Source organism: Leucoraja erinacea, chromosome 9, assembly GCF_028641065.1.
Source record: "Leucoraja erinacea ecotype New England chromosome 9, Leri_hhj_1, whole genome shotgun sequence".
NCBI lineage: Eukaryota > Metazoa > Chordata > Chondrichthyes > Rajiformes > Rajidae > Leucoraja > Leucoraja erinaceus.
In genome coordinates, this window is record NC_073385.1 from 39,191,419 (window position 1) to 39,211,727 (window position 20,309).

General features: G+C 43.1%; 1 protein-coding gene across 2 annotated transcripts in view; it reads right to left on the reverse strand.

The window, feature by feature from the left end:
* Window positions 1-1,169: 1,169 nt before the first annotated feature.
* Window positions 1,170-20,309, reverse strand: part of arhgap5 (Rho GTPase activating protein 5) — a 45,596-nt gene continuing 26,456 nt past the window's right edge. The window contains exons 6-8 of one of the 2 annotated variants that reach the window (XM_055640583.1): window positions 19,991-20,096; window positions 6,568-6,697; window positions 2,993-3,127 (exon numbers count right to left, since the gene is read on the reverse strand). In XM_055640583.1, the coding sequence (XP_055496558.1) occupies window positions 6,658-6,697; window positions 19,991-20,096 (146 nt within the window). In that variant the 3' untranslated portion in view covers window positions 2,993-3,127; window positions 6,568-6,657. Of the gene's footprint in view, window positions 3,128-6,567; window positions 6,698-19,990; window positions 20,097-20,309 lie in introns of both variants that reach the window. The other variant, XM_055640582.1, reaches the window with a different exon arrangement.

A 20,309-nucleotide genomic window follows, 5' to 3' on the forward strand; every position in this document is an offset into this window, starting at 1 on the left:
CCCACCTGCCTGCACTCATATCATAACCCTCCATTCCCTTCTCATCCATATGCCTATCCAATTTATTTTTAAATGATACCAACGAACCTGCCTCCACCACTTCCACTGGAAGCTCATTCCACACCGCTACCACTCTTTGAGTAAAGAAGTTCCCCCTCATGTTACCCCTAAACTTCTGTCCCTTAATTCTGAAGTTATGTCCTCTTGTTTGAATCTTCCCTATTCTCAAAGGGAAAAGCTTGTCCACATCAACTCTGTCTATCCCTCTCATCATTTTAAAGACCTCTATCAAGTCCCCCCTTAACCTTCTGCGCTCCAGAGAATAAAGACCTAACTTATTCAACCTATCTCTGTAACTTAGTTGTTGAAACCCAGGCAACATTCTAGTAAATCTCCTCTGTACTCTCTCTATTTTGTTAACATTCTTCCTATAATTGGGCGACCAGAATTGTACACCATACTCCAGATTTGGTCTCACCAATGCCTTGTACAATTTTAACATTACATCCCAGCTTCTATACGCAATGCTCTGATTTATAAAGGCTAGCAGACGAAAAGCTTTCTTTACCACCCTATCTATATGAGATTCCCCCTTCAAGGAACTATGCACGGTTATTCCCAGATCCTTCTGCTCAACTGTATTCTTCAATGCCCTACCATTTACCATGTAAGTCCCATTTTGATTTGTCCTGCCAAGGTGTAGCACCTCACATTTATCAGCATTAAACTCCATCTGCCATCTTTCAGCCCATTCTTCCAAATGGCCTAAATCACTCTGTAGACTTTGGAAATCCTCTTCTTTATCCACAACACCCCCTATTTTGGTATCATCTGCATACTTACTAATGCAATTTACCACACCTTCATCCAGATCATTGATGTACATGACAAACAACAAAGAACCCAACACAGATCCCTGAGGCACCCCACTAGTCATCTGCCTCCAACCCGATAAACAACCATCCACCATTACCCTCTGGCTTCTCCCATTCAGCCACTGTTGAATCCATCTTGCTATTCCTGCATTTATACCCAACAGTTGAACCTTCTTAACCAACCTTCCATGAGGAACCTTGTCAAAGGCCTTACTAAAGTACAATGATGCAAGGAATTCAGCAATGTTATAATTTAAAATATAATTAAGGAAAATGGATAACAAACTCTTAAGATTTGCTTCTCAAATGATTTATTGACTGTAATACATTGTAGACGATGTCAAAATCTCAAGTTTTCCAACCAGTTCCACTGAGCAAACAGAGCAATTGAATAATTTTCATTAACTAGGACCCAACCCTACACAAATTATACTACCAGCAGAACAGAATTGATTAACAATTCTCTGAAAGGAAATATGATATCTGATAACGAGCTGCAGATGTTATCAGTTTATGGATTAAAGCAAAATTAATGTTCTTCATACAGCCAGCTTCCCCAAGTTCCAATTCACACCATTCAGCTTATCAATATATTTTACATTAACTTTTAGGAAAAAACTTGCAACATTTAATGAAATTAACAAAATATCTACTGAAAGCAGAATCATTTTACATCAATTGTGTACCGATTAAAAAAAACCTGGCTTTTAAAATAAAATATTTCTCATTTGTAATTTACACAATTAGAGCCAAAATAAACCAAACATGTTAGAGTACAAGATACCACAAGTAATATGAATACAAGTTTGACAAATTATATATGAACTGTGTGTAATTGGCAATACACAAAATATTTATTGCTGTGAGCAATATTTAACAGGTTGCCTGCTAGAATCACATTAAAATGAGTTAACAGAAATAAGTCATACTTAAAGTCATTTAATACACCATCTTTATTGCAAACACAACGTGAAAGCTGTATAATTGAAAATTATGGAAAGATTTACAATCTCTTATGAAAAATGACTTATGTACACCAGATATTCTTCTCCTCCATCCCAAAGAGGAAATGTATTTCTAAAAATGCATAAGGTTAAGGTACAAGACCAACCAGAATTAAACACATGCATTACTTTCCAACAATTAAGGATATTATAAAATGTCTACATTTTATCCTTTAAATGAAACAAATGTAATGACAGGATAAAACTGCAGTAATTTTAAGCTCAGTTTCTTTTTTTCTCCTGAACTGATCCTTGTGCTGTTGGTCATTAAAATAAGTGGATTCTTCCCATACAAAGAACTACCACAGCTCTATTACCAGTAAACAGAAGGTGCAGTGGACACGTCTTTTACAGAGCACCTGGCAATTTTTCTTAAAACTACATTTTCAGAAGCAGTGCAAATGTTGGGAGGCTGCCATAATACAGCATATCCATCTACCCACCCACACAAAAATGTCAGGACACAAACACAATGACTTTCAAAACATCACAAATAAAAGGTCAAATCCAGTCAAACAGATGAGTGTTCTTTAACATTGTTGGCTGAGAAATATATTGGACTTCATTTTGTACAATTTCGTGTATACATAAACTCTTATTCACAACTGTCAAAAAGTTTGTGAAGAAAACAACTGAAGAATCCACAGAAACTGTCAAGATTTATTTTCTTTCATGCAGCAAGTGGAATGTATTTATTGCAGCCAGTTTATTTTGTACACAGTAGATTTTAGAAATCATATTGATCTGCACATTTACACGTGTTTCCTTTGGATTGTGAGGAAATGAATGCTAGATTGATTTTAAAACCATGATGCTATTATAGTTTGCAAATGCCTAACCTTTTTAGGTTTTCCAGACATTAGAAACGAGACTTGAAATACCAGTTTAGTCAAAATGTCTTCTTGTAATATGGTCTGTTCCTATTTTGCTCATATAACATCAAGTTGATCTGTCTGCATCTCCGACGGAAACTGTTGAGATGATGGCTGTGGCTGTGGCGGTGGTGGCAATGATGGCAGTGGTAATAATGGTTCTACCAACTGACCTGTACAAGGTGCCCCGGGAGGGGTAAATGTCTCTACAATATCCCCATTGTAAAAGAGGAACTGATATTGCTGAATAAATGTCTCAATTGTAGACTGATTGACTGCAGCGTTGGTAAGGGCATCTGGTCTCAAGAATGTAGGCCAAAAACAAATGGCAAGGTTATCTGCCACCATACGATTTAGTTTGCTCTGCTGACTAACTCTGCAACATAACAAATGCACAAATAAAAGTAATTAGTTTCTTGATTAAACAGATAAACATTCAGATGGCATAACTAAAAGTTCAGCCTCAGATTTCCTGTTCAGACGTGTTTTTGCCTCATATACCATAAAATCAACAACAAATTAAAGGCATGCAACCGTACAAAAAAAAATCTACATCAGAATAAACCTGCTTTAGAAATCGTATTTAGATTTGATGTCCATGAATATAGAAAGATTCACTTAGATTCTAACATGATTAAATCAAACATTCAAATTGATCAGTTAGCCTGAACTGGTTAGAATTGATAAAACTAACAAGGAACTGTGAACAACCCCTTATTAGGATGAAGGTGATGAAGTAATGCCAACTGCCCCCCTGGGATAAGGACCAATTAGCAAGAGACACATTCCAAGTGATTGATTTTGAACCAGGAAGAAACATCGCATAGTCTGGTAGCATAATTATCTTGTATGGTGCCTGTGCTGCTGTTTTTTTTAGTCTTTTAGTTTGTCTTGGTGGGTTTGTCTCCTTTTGTCTGGATATGTAACAACTGCAAGTTATGAATAAAGAAACCTTGAAACCTACCACCAGACTCTACATGATTAAAATGCGAGTTCTAACAGGTGGAGTACTCGGCAGGATCGCTGGAAAGAAAACACAAACATCAAACCCCTATCACCACCCTGAGAGGAAGGAGTCCTCTTTCTTAAAAGTCCTGAGTCATTGTACATCATGTATGTTTTTCCATGCAATCCCAAATCTGTCATGTTTGATATTCGACTCAAGGCCCCCTGATTTTGAGCGGTCTGAAATAATCTGGTAATTGTAATAATCAACTGACCTGGTTAATAGCCCTCCGGCTCAAGACCCTCTAGTTAACTATGGCTGACAACAATTACCAACAATGGGAGAGGGTCGGTGGGCCCTGCCTGAAGACTAGATTCTTGACAAATTAAAATAATTTTAATACAGGGTGCCAAAGTGATGCAGCGGTAAAGTTGCAACGCCAGAGACACGTGTTCGATCCTGACTACGGGTGCTGTCTGTATGCAGTTTGTACTTTCTTCCTTTGATCGTGTGGGTTTTCTCCAGGTGTTCCGGTTCCCTCCCACACTCCAAAGATGTACAAGTTTGTAGATTAATTGGCTTCTGCAAATTGTTCCTAGTGTGTTGGATAGTGCTCGTGTAAGTGGCGATCATTGGTCGGCACAAATCCAGTGGGCTGAAGGGCCTGTTTCCATGCTGTGAAGTAAATTTATAGGGTAACAACTCGACCTGAAATAAACACATGCAGAATTCAAGAAAAGGTATGGATTCTCCGAAGGACAATGGTCTTTGGAAGATTTTAAAAGGAACTGCAGAAAGACAACATGTTTAAACATCAAAAAACAAATTGCATGGTCCTTGGCAATAATGGTTAAAAAAAAAAAATATGCTGGAATAACACAGGTCAGACAGCATCCCTGGAGAACATGGATAGATGCTGTTTCAGGTCGGGACACTTCTTTAAACCTGTTATAGAACATCTACAGTTCCTTGTTTCTACAGTTATGGGAGAAGTTTGGCAAAGGCATATCATAATGGAAAGTTGTCAACGTGATCGGGAAGTGAAAGTCTCGGGACAGATAGCACGATACGTTGCAAAAGGAACCACGAATCTGAAAAATTAGAAACTGCGAATAGGAAACTAAAACATGAAATTAAAATTAACAAAAAAAAGAAAACGAGAAGAATGGGACTAAACAGGGTTTGTACAAACACCAAGTTTGAAAGTCTTACAACAAGAAAAATTTGAAAATAGAGCTCAGATCTGCTGAATCTTCCAACAGTAGCAACTTAAGTGAAGATGACACTCTTCACTAAAGTCCCTTGAATCCGAAACAAGTAAAGACCAAGTCTGAAAAAATGACTGCCGATTGTAGGAATTGCAAAGATTTATGCCACTTGTCCTCAAGCAAATGAAAGAGCTCTGAGATGCTGCAAACAAAACTAATGGAGCCCATCTCGTACCTCCAGTTCCCCCTCCCCCTAGCACTTGTTAGACAACTTTGAGGAAGTAAATAGCAGGATAGACATTTGAGAGTCAGTGGATGTTCTTTACTTGGATTTTCAGAAGGCCTTCAATAAGGTGCCACATGCGAGTTTGCTAAACAAGATGAAAGCCCGTGGTATTAGCATGGATAGAAGGTTGGCTGAATGACAGAATGCAAAGAGTGGGAATAAAGAGTGGGGCCTTTTCTGGATGGCTGCCAGTGACTAGTGGTGATCTGCAGGGGTCAGTGTTGGGGCCATTACTCTTCACATTGCACATCAATAATATGGATGGGAAATTGAAAGCTTTGTAGCCACGTTTACGGATGTTCAGAAGATAGGTGGGCAGGTAGTGTGGAGGAAGCAGGGACCTTGTCGAAAGACTTCGACAGGTTGAGAGAGTGGGCAAAGTGGCAGATGGCTTGCAGCATAGCAAAGTGTGTCATGCACTTTGGTAGTAGGAATAAAGGCAGAGTCTATTTTCTAAATGGAAAGCGGATTCAAAGATCTGAGGTGCAAAGGGACTTGGGAGTGCTGGTGCAGGATTCCCAAAAGGTTAATTTGCACGTTGAATCAATAATAAGGAAGGCAAATGCAATGTTAGCATTTATTTCAAGAGAACAATAATATAAAAACAAGGATGTAAAAGATGCTGGTCAGACCACATTTGGAGTATTGTGAACTGCTTTTGGCCCTATATCTGTGGAGGGATGTGCTGGCATTTTAGTGGGTCCAGAGGTGGTTTACGAAAATAATCCCGGGATTGACTGGGTTAACGAGCGTTGGTTGATGAGCGTTTGATGGCACGGGGCCTGTATTCACTGAAGTTTAGAAGGATGAGGGGTGACCTCATTGAAACTTACCAAATAGTGAACGGCCTGGATAGAATGGATGTGGAGAGGAGGTTTCCACTAGTGGGAGTTTAGGACCCGAGGGTTCAGCCTTCGAATCAAAGAACACACCTTTGGAAAGTAGGTGAGCAGCATTTTTATTTTTTAGTCAGAGAGGTGAATCTGTGGAATTCATTGCCACGGACACCTGTGGTGGCCTTTATCGGGTATTTTTAAAGAAGATATTGATAGATTTTGATTGGTAAGAGTGTCGCAAGGGGGTGGGGGGAGGGAAGAAAGATCGATCAGCAATGATTGAATGGCGGAGCAGACTCAAAAAGCCGAATGACCTAATTCCGTTCCTTTGTCTTATGAACTTTGGGACAGACTATATGTAACAGTGAGGGTTGGCAGCCGACTTGAAGGCCTTCTTCAGGATGCAGAAGCAACTTGGGTGCTTTAGAACTGACCTGACATCTACTAAATTTGGAGACATTCCTCCCCTGGATGGACAGGCGAGGACTGCCCATGGTGCAGGAGGACATGGTCTCTTAATAAAGAAAACAAAGCTGGTACCTGTTGGTCTTGGACCCCATGAATTAATAACACCGGTCTGGATAGGCCCCATGGATCAAGCCCTTCTGGGAATGGATCTCCTTACTCAGGTTAATTCATCTTTGTTTTGAAAATGGTCATGTGATATGGTCTATTAGAAGATTGAAAAGGAAGAATTACAGCACCACCCAATCTGAGCCAAAGATAAGAACAACTGTGGGCTTCTGCGAATGGAACCAGCAACATTCACGGTAACGCACTGCCATGTACTAAATAATACCCTATCAGCTATGCTTCTATTGTAGGAATCTTACCAGTGATTGAACAACTGGAAGAAAGACACAGAGTTAAAACACACAGCGCCTCTAACAGTCCTGTGGCCAGTATGGAAATTGAATGGAACTGGGCGGCTTACCATTGACTATCGGAAGGCTAACAAATGTATTGATCAAAAGGCTCTAATGGTCTCAGACACCACCACAATATTTACTTCCTTAATGCCAGCACACCAATGGTTCTCAGTTATGGACATGATTAATGGGTTCTGGTCACTGCCACGAACACCGAAATTCTGTCCATGTTTCCCTTTATGGAGAACCAGCAGCAATACCCCTGGACCCAACTCCCATAGGGATTCCGCAACAGTCTAGTTTTCCAAATGGCCCTGCAAAGCCATTTGTATAAACAGCCTCCGAAGCATTCAGCAATCATCCAGTTGGTGGACAATGTCTTATTGACAGAAGAACACAAACAGGATCTTCATTACCTGCTGAACCACCTCCATCAGGGGGGCCTCAAGGTGAGCATTGACGAGCACAAATTACCCAAGAAAAGGTTGTGTACTTGCAGAAAATTTCTCTGGGAAAGATGGAGCTCACCCCAAGACTGGACTACAACCATCCAGACCGCTAAACACCCACTAAGAGCTCAGATCCTCTTTAGACTTGTGTAACTTTAACAGACAGTGGATTGACTCTTGCACACAGCTGGTCCAGTCACTGAATGATCATCTGAATGGAAAAAGGGACTATAAAGAGAAAATCACTCTCACCCAAGAGCAACAATTTTTTTTCAATTCTTAGAAGAAAGCTTTGTGTTTAGCACCAGCCCTGGGAATCCCCGACAACTGGAAACAGTTTACTCTTTTTGTCCACAAAAAAAAAGAGGGATGCATCACAGCAATCCTGACACATGAACACAGGGATCAACAGAGACTCATCGGCTACTATTTGGCAAAATTTGAACCTGTCGTACTCTAATTGAGAATCTGTTTACATGCAGTGCATGCAATGCACCATAATGGCCACTACTAACCTAATATTGGATCAAAAACTTAAGATGAAGTGCCCGCACTCTGTCCATGCCCAACAAGGAATAGTTTCCCAGGTGACTGCAGCCAGATGGACAACTGTTTTGGAAGCACCCAATCAAAAGGTCAGCCGTTAACCTTTTCACTGAGGCCATTTCTTGAGGAAGAAAGAGGAGAGGAAAAGATGGGCCATTGCTAGCCTACATGAGATCATGTCAAAGTGTTGTCTGTCCCCAAGAATGACAGCCCGAAATTCATTGAGGGCTTTGCCTGAAAAAGAGAGTGGAGAGGAAAAGTAACAAGACTGTGTGGTAATTTGAGGTAATAGAAGAATTAAGCCTTGCGGCAGAAACACTCACAGCAGAATCCTGACCTCATCCTTTTTATGAACTGCTCTCCCTTTGTTGATAACTGCATTAGGAAAGCAAGATTGGCCATAGCCAGCCTCCATGAGATCATAGCAAAGGGTTATCTGTCCCCTGGAATGTCAGCCCAAAAGGCAGAGTTGAGGGCTCTGTCCGAAGCATGCCGAATAGCAGAGGGACAGTCAGCTAACATCTATATGGACTCCAGATATGCCTTCGGGGTGACCCATAACTTTGGGCAGCTGTGGAGAAAGAGCATTTCTTTCTGCCACTGGCATTCCATTCGGAACAGAAAAAACAGTTCAAGACAAGAAGTGGCAATTTTACAGTGCAAAGCCCAAACTAAAGAAGATACATGGAAGACACATGGGAATGCACTAGATGGCAAGACAGCTAAGGAAGAGATGTCAAAAGGCACAAACATTAGCAATGAACCGCAAGTACACCCCGAATGCAAGTAATATGGAACGAGACCTACAGAAGGCAGTGAATTAAAAAAGAAAATTAGATACGGATTGAAGCAGGTACTAAGCCATGTGAGGATGCCATTTAGAGTCGGACACCAACAAGCTAGTCGCACCACAGCATTAATGTCATTCCTTGCCCAACAAATCCACTCGTGGGGTCATCCCTCAACTCAGCATATGACAGCTTTTATTCCATAAATGTAAGTGGTGATGAGGTTTTGGGAACCATGTTAACAGGTGGCCGACCGATGTGTGACCTGCCAGAAAAACAATTCGGGATCTTTAACCTCCATAAGGTCATGGCGGCAAGATGGCGGCGCGCACAGTCGCAGCGGCTCGAAGCTCTCCCTTTCGGTGCTTTTTTTGTGTGTTTTTGTTTGTATGTCTGTTTGACAATGTTACGTTTTGTCGTGCGAATCTCACCTTCAGCCGACAGGATCTTCTGATTATCGGATTACAGTGTAAACAGGCAGTTAAGTGTGTTTTTCTGCATTCACGCAACATACCGGAGGAGATAGCCAGGACACCGGGCTCTCCGTGGATTGTTGTCGGCCCCAGCAAACGCCGGAGACGGAGGAGGCACAGGAAGCAAAAGCGTGGTCGCCGGTCCGGACTACTCGCTAGGCTAAGGCAACAACCACATAAACCACCGCTACCCAGCATCATTCTCACCAACGCCAGATCTATCACCAACAAAATGGACGAACTAAGATTACAGGTCGCTGCAAATAAGTTCATCGCGGACAGTTGCATTCTGCTAATAACAGAGACGTGGCTACACGCACTTGTACCATACGGAGCCATTAAGCTAGCAGGCCGCACAGCATTTCGCTGGGATAGAAACAAAGACTCCGGTAAGAGCAAAGGAGGGGGGTTATGCATCTACGTTCACAACAACTGGTGCACAAATACCACAATCATAGACAGACACTGTTCTGCTGATTTGGAGTACCTGATAGTTAGATGCCGGCCTTTCTACCTTCCACGTGAGTTTACCGTGGTCATAGTTACAGCTGTGTATATCCCACCGGATGCTAATGCTAGCATAACCCTAGGCTACCTCCATAGCGCTATCAGCAAACAAGAGAACACCTACCCCAAAGCAGCCCATATCATAGCTGGTGATTTTAATCATGCAGACTTAAAATCAGTTCTCCCCAAGTTTGAACAACACATCAAATGTGCAACCAGGGGAGAAAATACATTAGATAAGGCCTACTCAAACATCAAGAAGGGGTTTAGAGCCACACCACTACCACACTTAGGCCAGTCGGATCACCTATCCATTCACTTAGCACCAGCATACACCCCCCTCAGGAGAAAAGCTCAACCCACCACCAGGACTGTTAAAACTTGGCCTGAAGGAGCTTCCTCACAGCTACAGGACTGCTTTAAAAGGACAAACTGGGACATTTTTGGAAATCAGGACTTGGAGGAGTACACATCCACTGTACTCTTTTACATCCAGAACTGTGTTGACAACGTCACCGTCGACAAACTCATCCGGGTGTAACCCAACCAGAAGCCGTGGATGACAAGAGGTCCAAACTCTCCTCAAGGACCGCAACACCGCCTTCAGGTCTGGCGACAGAGCCCTGTACAGCGCTGCTAGAGCCAACCTGAAGAAAGGCATCAGGGATGCCAAAGCGGCCCACATGAGGAAGATAGAGGACCCACTTTAACAACAACGATCCATGGCGGGTGTGGCAGGGCATCCAGCACATCACCAACTACAAGCCCAGCAACAGCACGACGGCGACGCCTCACTGGCAGAGGAGCTGAACTGCTTCTTTGCTCGCTTCGAGGCAGAACCAGAAGAGTTTGTCACCATTCTCCCACCAGCCCCTAACAACACCAACTACACCCTCACTGTGCAGGAGCATGAAGTGAGGCGGGTGCTCAGGGCGGTGAACCCGAGGAAGGCTGCCGGCCCGGATGGCGTGACAGGAAGGGTTCTGAAGGAATGTGCAGACCAGCTCTCCGAGGTCTTCACGAAAATCTTCAACCTGTCCCTGTCCAAATCCATCATCCCACCGTGCCTGAAGTCTGCCACAATCATCCCACTACCAAAAAAGCCTGTTATCAGCGGCCTTAACGACTACCGACCGGTCGCTCTCACACCAGTCATCATGAAGTGTTTCAAGAGGCTGGTCCAGCAGCACATCAAAGCCAGCCTCCCGCCCACCTTCGATCCACACCAGTTTGCCTACAGAGCAAATAGGTCCACTGAGGATGCCATCGCCACTGCTCTTCACACTGCACTGACCCACCTCGAACACCAGGGGAGCTATGTGAGGATGCTTTTCATTGACTTTAGCTCCGCCTTCAATACCATCATCCCCAGCAGACTGGTCACCAAACTCATGGATTTAGGACTCTCCCAACCCATCTGCCTCTGGATCAAGGACTTTCTGTCTAACCGCCCCCAGACCGTCAGACTGGGCCATCACCTCTCCACCCCCATCACACTCAGCACCGGCTCCCCACAGGGCTGTGTGTTGAGCCCCCTCCTCTACGCCCTCTACACCCACGATTGTGCCCCCGCCCACTCCACCAACACCATTGTCAAGTTTGCGGACGACACGACTGTGGTTGGACGTATCTCAGGAGGAGATGAGACAGCCTACAGGGAGGAAGTCCAAAGACTGGCAGCGTGGTGTTCAGACAACAACCTCATCCTAAACACCACAAAAACAAAGGAAATTATCATAGACTTCCGTAAGAACAGTGCAGCCCCCAAACCCCTATTCATCAATGGGGACGGTGTGGAAAGGGTCTCAGACTTCAGATTCCTGGGCACACAAATTACGGAGGATCTCTCCTGGACTACAAACACCACCACAGCAGTCAAGATGGCCCAGCAGCGACTCTACTTTTTGAGGATCCTCAGGAAAAACAACCTGGATGAGAAGCTGCTGGTGTCCTTCTACCGCTGCTCCATTGAGAGTGTGCTGGCGTACTGTATAACCACATGGTATGCCAGCTGCTCTGCAGCGGACAAGAGAGCCCTTCAAAGGGTCATCAACACCGCACAAAAAAATCACTGGCTGCCCACTGCCTTCCCTGAAGGACATCTTCAGCTCTCGCTGCCTTGGCAGGGCAGCCAACATCCTAAAGGACCCTTCCCACCCTGGACACAACCTGTTCCACCTGCTGCCCTCTGGCAGACGGTACAGGTCTTTCAAAACTCGCACAAACAGACTCAGAGATAGCTTCTACCCCCCATAGCCATAAATAATACTCACATTCAACTGAATGGTTCTACCTCAGCTGCTATTGTTATTTATCTGTAATTTTTTTTTAAATATGTATATATGTTTACCTTTTCTTCTATATTTAAAATTGCTCTTGTGAATCGCACCGTGGGATTGACTTTTAAATTTTGGTGTACCATGTGCAATGACAATAAAGAAATTCATCATTCATAAGTGATAGGAGCAGAATTAGGACATTCAGCCGATCAATTCTACTTGGCCGTTCAATCATGGCTGATCGATCTCTCCCTCCAAACCCCATTCTCCAGCCTTCTCCCCATAATCCTTGACATCCGTACTAATCAAGATTCTATTTATCTATGCCTTAACATTCATTGACATGGCCTCCACAGCCTTCTGTGGCAAAGGATGCCACAGATTCACCACCCTCCGACTAAAGACATTTCTCCTCATCACCTTCTTAAAGGAACTTCATTTAATTCTGAGGCTATGACCTCTAGTTCGGGACTTTCCCGCTAGTGGAAACATCCACTCCATCCAAGCCTTTCACTATTCGATAAGTTTCACTAACTTCCCCCTTCATTCTTCTAAATTCCAGCGAATACAGGCCCAGCGTCGTCAAATGCTCATCATATGATAGCTCCGGCCGACCTATTCTAACACCAACAGGTTATTTCTCTCCCAAATGCCAGGGGTATATTGACATCGTTGTTATCATTGACATATTCTCCCAGTGGGTGCAGGCTGTTGCAAACAAAAGAGCTACATCCATCCACAACGTCAAGGCCATGAGCAAAGATTATATTTCTCAATGGGAGTTCCAAATCGTATTGACTTGGATCAAGGAACACACTTTGCTGATGCAGTTTGTTAACGGGCATACTACTAATTGAACATTACCTGGGACTTGCATTGCCCTCACCACCTGCAATATTTGGGTCAGGTGGAATGTAAAATTGGACCCCAAAATGAGAATTTAATGAAAACATCAAGGAGGAATGCCATGCCTCTTGCACTGCAATAGTCTTATGTACAGAGAACAGTACTGCACAGGAATGGGCCCTTCAGCCCACAATGTTTGTGCCAAGCATGATGCCTAGTTAAACTGATTTCAACTGCCTGTGTATGATCCAAACATCCCTCTATTCCCTGCACTTCCATGTGCCTATCTAAAAGGCTCAAACGCCACTGTCGTATCTGCCTTCACCACCACCCCTGGCATTGCATTCCATGCCCCCACCTCTCTGTGGGGGATTTTTTTATTTTTTAAACTTGCTCCGTACATCTCCATTAAACTTTCCCACTCTCACTTTATAGTTATGCCGTCTAGTATTGGACATTTCCAGCCTGGGAAGAAAGGTTGTGATGGTCCACACTATCCATGCCTCAATTTTATATACAGTTCAAGACCACATATTAGGTCTCCCTTAATCTCCAATGTTCAGGAGAAAACAATCCAAGTCAATCCTCTCTCCCTGTAGCTGAAACTCTCTAATTAAAGCAGCATTCTGGGAATCCTCCTCTGCACATTCTCCAAAGCCTCCATATCTTTCCCAAAATAGGGCAACACACAATACTCTCAATGCGGCCTAACCAAAGTCCTAGAGAGCTGCATCATGACTTCCTGACTCTTGTATTCAATCCGCCTACAAATGAAGGCATGTATACCATACACCTTCTACTCTCACCCTATTTACTTGTGCTGCCACTTTTAATAAGATATCAACTTGGACTCAAAGATCCCTCTGCACTTCAATGCTGTTAAGAGTATTGCCATCAATAGTATACCACTCCCTCCTTGCATTCAACCTCCCAAAGTGCAGCACCTCACACTTGCTTGGATTAAATTCATAAGAGTTGTGTTCCATTGACCTTTATGCAATTCAGATTTTACGCGTCAGAACCACCTAAACCTAGGTAGAAACAAAGAATTCTTAATGCTGTTTAACACACAAAACAACACAAAGTACCGGAGTAATTCAGCAGATAAGGCAGCATCTTCTGGAGAACATGGACAGGTGACATTATGGGTTAGAACCCTTCTTCAAACTGATTCATTCTGCTGAGTTACTCTAGAACTTTGTGTTGTTTCATCTTCAAACTAGTCACAGATGCCACTTGTCTGCACCAGTGAGCCCTTCTTCACCAGCCACCACACCGTCCGGTTGACGTGACTGTCGTTGCAGCTCACATTGTAGCCTCTGGTCATAAATGTCTTCTTCAGGCCGCCACCACCGACAGAACGCACTCAGTCCCAGTTGGGCACCCTCCCCTCAGACCAGCTGCCTCTTCTTCCTGTCGACCGTCGCTTTGTCCGTTCGGCCTCTTCCTCTCCGAAGTCAAGGTGGAAGGTATCAGCGCCAGGGGGGAGGGGACAATGGTGGAAGGGGGCCACCAGAGTAGACAAAGTAACAGCCGACAGGTAGAACCAGCAGTTGGTGAGAGGGGAAGGACCCCCACAGTGACAGAGTGTATCCTGTTGGAGGCAGCAGCCTGAAGTGCCCGGTCAACTCGACAGTGCAGTAGCTGATAAGAAGAACTTGCTAGTGCACCTTGTGGAAGATACTGGCAACTCAACTGAGAATTGTTCTCCACTACCTCCCTCGTTATCACGCGCCTTCCCAGTATCACACCAAAACTGAAGGAGAAGCGAACCCAGATGACATTTTTATATCTATATAAAGCGGATAAGGTCCATGCCATCCTCCCATTGTAATAAAACAGGTCATTCAGGAAACAGGGCCACCTATTGTGAATTGATCACGAAAGTATGAGTTTACATAACTCTCTTATTGCAAAAGTCAGGAGTACCTGTATTTTAAACCTTGTCATGTCCAGTACTGGAACAAGTTTGTTTCCATTATTTCGCAGTTAAATAATTTCATTTTCTGTGGAAGTTAAAACAACAAGCAATAAGAGGATAATGGCAAGTTTCAAGATACATGGCAGATTGGGTGCCATATTTTTTTTTTTTTTTTTTTTAAGGCTAGGGAGGAAGTGCAGCTTGGAAGGAATCATGAATTATGGGGGACTATATCCAGAATATACTATCCTCTTGGGGTCTCTGCCCATTCAGTATTGGCACCCAAACAAATTATATAATTTGAGTTGGGGAAAAAAAATAATTTGTTGTTGTGGAATAGAAAACAACCATTGGCACCTCAAAGGACTCAAGTTCGTGCTGAAGTAACAGATTCTCTGAGAGTACCTGCTATATAGATTACGGACTTCTTGCATCCTGGTTGAGAGCCTAAAATCTAGATAGACAATATATGTTAATCGAAATCATAAATTAAACCAGTTCTGTCAATTGTAAAAAGAATAATGTCTTGGCATGCAAGGTAAGCTAATTCAGCCAGTGGCTTGGTTTTCTGCTTTGGCACTCAAGGCGAGAGGATAGTTCCCCTTGAATGGAATTCAAGCATGGATTTCAAACACCTCCTTGTCACACAATACCAACCATTAGGATTAACTCCTTTTCCAAATTTAGGCAAACTGACTTAACCCATTGGCAGATCCTCAATGTGATGAAATTGAATTGTTTTTGTTCTATATTCATTTAAACATTTATTACAAGATTTGTTACTTTCCTGAAAAAAATCAAATTGCACATGAATATCTGCAACCATTCAAAACTACAGGCTCAAATTTAAAAAGGGATTGAATGCCTTATTGGATTGTATAAATGTACAGTATCTACAATACATAATGGAGCAGAATCTTGACATCCCATCACTACTACTTCCAAATGTGTTTTATTACAACCTCAGGTGTTACCGCCTTCTCGTAGGAGAATTTTGTTATCTTGAAACGATTATATTTTTGTTAAAACTTGACAAGAAGAAAGTGGTCTTTATGGGCTTAACTAATTAACCAGCTTCAATAATTTAAATATTGTTTGGATGTTAAGTTCTGCATTGACTTTTAGTCTTAAATTGGGAGGCATCTTACGAACAGTTGTCTTATCCAGCAATAGATGGAGATTCTCATGAAAACCTCAATAAAACCTTAGCGGCCAAAATTACATGTAAAAGTGGACTGACTGTTACCACCAGTGGACAAATGATCCCAACCACTGGCTAGTTTTGGGCAGGAAAATGCAGTGAGGAGAGACAATAGGTGCAGGAGTAGGCCATTCGGCCCTTCGAGCCAACACTGCCATTCAATGTGGTCATGGCTGATCATCCCCAATCAGTACCCCGTTCCTGCCTTCTCCCCATATCCCCTGACTCCGCTATTTTTAAGAGCCCTATCTAGCTCTCTCTTGAAAGCATCCAGAGAACCAGCCTCCACTGCCCTCTGAGGCAGAGAATTCCACAGACTCACCACTCTCTGTGAGAAAAAGTGTTTCCTCGTCTCAGTTCTAAATGGCTTACTCCTTATTCTTAAACTGTGGACGCTGGTTCTGGACTCCCCCAACATCAGGAACATGTTTCCTGCCTATGGCATGTCCTAACCCTTAACAATCTTATGTTTCAATGAGATCCCCTCTCACCCTTCTAAACTCCAGAGTGTACAAGCCCAGCTGCTCCATTCTCTCAGCATATGACAGTCCCGGGAACTAACCTTGTAAACCTACGCTGCACTCCCTCAATAGCAAGAATGTCCTTCCTCAAATTAGGGGACCAAAAACTGTACACAATACTCCAGGTGTGGTCTCACTAGGGCTCTGTACAACTGCAGAAGGACCTCTTTGCTCCTATATTCGATTCCTCTTGTTATAAAGGCCAACATGCCATTCGCTTTCTTCACTGCCTGCTGTACCTGCATGCTTACTTTCATAGACTGATGTACAAGGACCCCCAGATCCCGTTTTCCCCTTTTCCCAACTTGATGCCATTTAGATATTAATCTAAGGGGATTAAAAGCACAAAATATGAATGCCCTACGGTCATTACAGTGTCCAGAGGAATATTCCTAATGTTTCTCATCCCCAAGTAAAACCCATATTTCAATACATTTACATGACCCTTTTCCAGCAAGGGATTCCAATAGCTTTCACTTAGCAGGGAACATCACTGCTGCCTCTCATAGTGCTATGTGTAAAATAAAAAAACTAGATCAAATGTAGAACAGTATATACATGTATATTACTGTATATATATATATATATATATATATATCAATCACAGCATTGGGTCCTTCTGCCCACAATGTTTGTGCTAAACATGATACCAAGTTAAAGTGATCTCATCTGCCTGTACATGATCAATATCCCTCTATTCCCCGCACTTCCACATGTCTATCTAAAACCCTCTTTTCTAGATTTCTAGCATTCTCAATTTTTTTCTTTTAATTTCAATAATCAGATAAATCTTGGAGAATGGTAGTACTTTCATCTGATTCAGTGTGCTCATAGACTATTGTTCAGTTCAGAGATTAAAGCACACAAATAAAGGCACAAGAGACTAGTTTCTGGAATCTGTACCGAAAAAGAAAGCAGCTGGAGAAACACAGTGGGTCACGCAGAATCTGTGAAGCAAAGTAATCATACAACCGTACAGTACAAGACAGGCCCCAAGGTATGTCCATATGCTTATCCAAAAGTCTTTTGAATGCCACTAACATATCGGCTCCAACCACCACCGAATCGTTCGAATATAGCAGCACGTTCCAGGCACTCACCATCCTGTATGTAAACTCACCATCCGGTCTTCTTTAAACTTTGGCCCTTTTAACTTAAAGTTAGGTCCACCCCATATATCTTATGCCCCATATAGAAGCAGTCGTTCCAGGTGCGACAAAGGTTCACCTGTATCTCCTCCAACCTCATCTACTGCATCCGCTGCTCTAGATGCCAGCTGATCTACATCGGGGAGACTAAGCGTAGGTTGGGCAATCGTTTCGCCGAACACCTCCGCTCAGTCCGCAATAACCAACCTGACCTCCCGGTGGCTCAGCACTTCAACTCCCCTTCCCATTCCCAATCCGACCTCTCTGTCCTGGGTCTCCTCCATTGCCAGAGTGAGCAACACCAGAAATTGGAGGAACAGCACCTCATATTCCGCCTGGGCAGTTTGCATCCTGATGGCATTAACGTTGAATTCTCCCAATTTTGCTAGCCCTTGCTGTCTCCTCCCCTTCCTTAACCCTCGAGCGGTCTCCTCCCATCCCCCCGCCCTCGGGCTCCTCCTCCTCCCTTTTTCCTTCCTTCTCCCCACAGACAATCAGTCTGAAGAAGGGTTTTGGCCTGAAATGTCGCCTATTTCCTTCACTCCATAGATGCTGCTGCACCCGCTGAGTTTCTCCAGCAATTTTGTGTACCATATATCTTACCACTGGCTCTTCTCCCCAATCTCATCAACTCCTTTCCTGTTGTTCCCATCTTCCACCCACCTCATTCAGTTCCATTCTTAACCTTTTCTTATCAGATTCCAGAATCTGCAGCCGATTGTTCTCCACATTAGTTTAGAGTTTAGAAATACAGGGCGGAAACAGGCCTTTCGGCCCACTAGGTCTGCGCCGACCGGTGATCCCCACACATTAACACTATCCCACACCCACTAGGGACAATTTTTACGTTTACCAAGCCAATTAACATGCAAACCTGTACGTCTTTGAAGTGGAGGAGGAAAACGAAGATCTTGGAGAAAACCCATGCAGGTTACGGGGAGAACATACAAACTCCGTACAGACAACACCCGTAGTTGGGATCGAACCCGGGTTTCTGGCGCTGCATTCGCTGTAAGGCAGCAACACCACCGTGACCGCCCGACTTAGTTTAGAGATACAGTGTGGAAACAGACACTTGTGCCCGAGTCGACTTTGACCATTGATTACTCATTCACACGAGTTATACATTATTCCACTTCTCATCCACTTCCCGCACACTTGGGGCAATTTTAGAAGCCATTTAACCCATAAACCCGCACGTCTTTGGGATGTGGGAGGAAATTGGAGCACAGAAGAAATCCAAACACCCACGTGAAATCCACACGATCAAAAGGAGAACATGCAAACTCCACACAGAGAGCACCTGACATCAGGATCTAAACCGGATCTCTGGCACTGAGAGGCAGCAGCTCTACCAGCTGTGCCAGACTGCTTATCATTTCCTTGCTTCTATTGCTGTCTCCTGCCTTTGTGGCAGTCTCCATTCTTCCCTCCCCACGATGACATCTGCCAATTAACCCCTCCTCACCTGTATCCACCTATTACTTGCTAGCTCTCACCCCACCCCTATTCTCACACTGCCTACTTCCCCTCTAGCCTTTCAGTCTAGATGATGCGTCGCCACTTAAAAATTCAACTGTCCATTTCCCTCCACAGATGCTGTCTGACCCAAATGAGTTCCTCCAGCTGCTTTGCTTTCTTCACTAAAGCATTTCAATTTGAGTTTACACTTTACTGCAGTGCCAAGCACACCCTGCACAAATGAAGGAGATATCCTTCTAATGAGATGAAAACACAAGACATTTTGTTCTTCTGTTGGATGTAAATGATCCTGTGGTTATAATATGAACATTTTGCTCAGTAAGAGTCAACCAAAAATGCAAAGTGATTATTTGGACTGCTCATCATTATGCGCACAAATGCTTACATTACAATAATAACTTTTTTTTTTTTTTTTTTTTTTTAAAAAGAATCAGCTTTGGAATAAAGTGCCTGGGGGTGTTCAGAGCTAGTCTGCATCTTTGCTGAACTACACATTTAACACCTTGTGCTCCAAAACTGCTGGAATAATTCCTGCCAACTGCCAAATTCTGTCACATTAGCCAACTATTCATCATCAAATCATAGACAAGATTGATCCAGAACACTGTGGAACTGTATCCATGTTACATTATATTGTCTATGGGACAATTGTTCAGATCCTCCAATCAAATGTCTGATCAGTTCCATTATATGTCATAAGCCATGAGTCCATTGTCTTTACAATTTCTTTAAAAATATTTAATCTTAGGTTTATTTACACCTAGAATGTAACTGCAGAGACAATTCTTATCCTGCCCCAAAGATAAGGACACATTTTAAATCAGCAACACAGATAAATTACGTACTTGAAGGTTCGTATGTCAAAGGAAATTCTGACAACTGTACTGCAAAATTTTACTTCTTGATCACTATTTCAGTAGATTTTTGACTTGCCTGTTGAGATGGGTAATGATATATTTGAAAACCTCGTAGTTCTCAACAGGAAACTTTTTCAACAGTTCCTTAAAGGCATTCAGCTTTTCTGACATGTCAATCAGTCCTGCAAGATAAAAAAAATATTTGTTTCTTCCACCTTTACCATTTACTGCCTTTTTGCAACAAACAATAAATATCCAGACACATGGAACTGAACAAGAAACTGTAACTAGTTGTACCAACTAGCTGATTCTAGCGTGAAATTGTGAAAGTGCTTTGACATTTCAGGCAAAATGTAGGTTGTCACCCAGCAAGGCAGCTCTGTGCCATCTAGTAC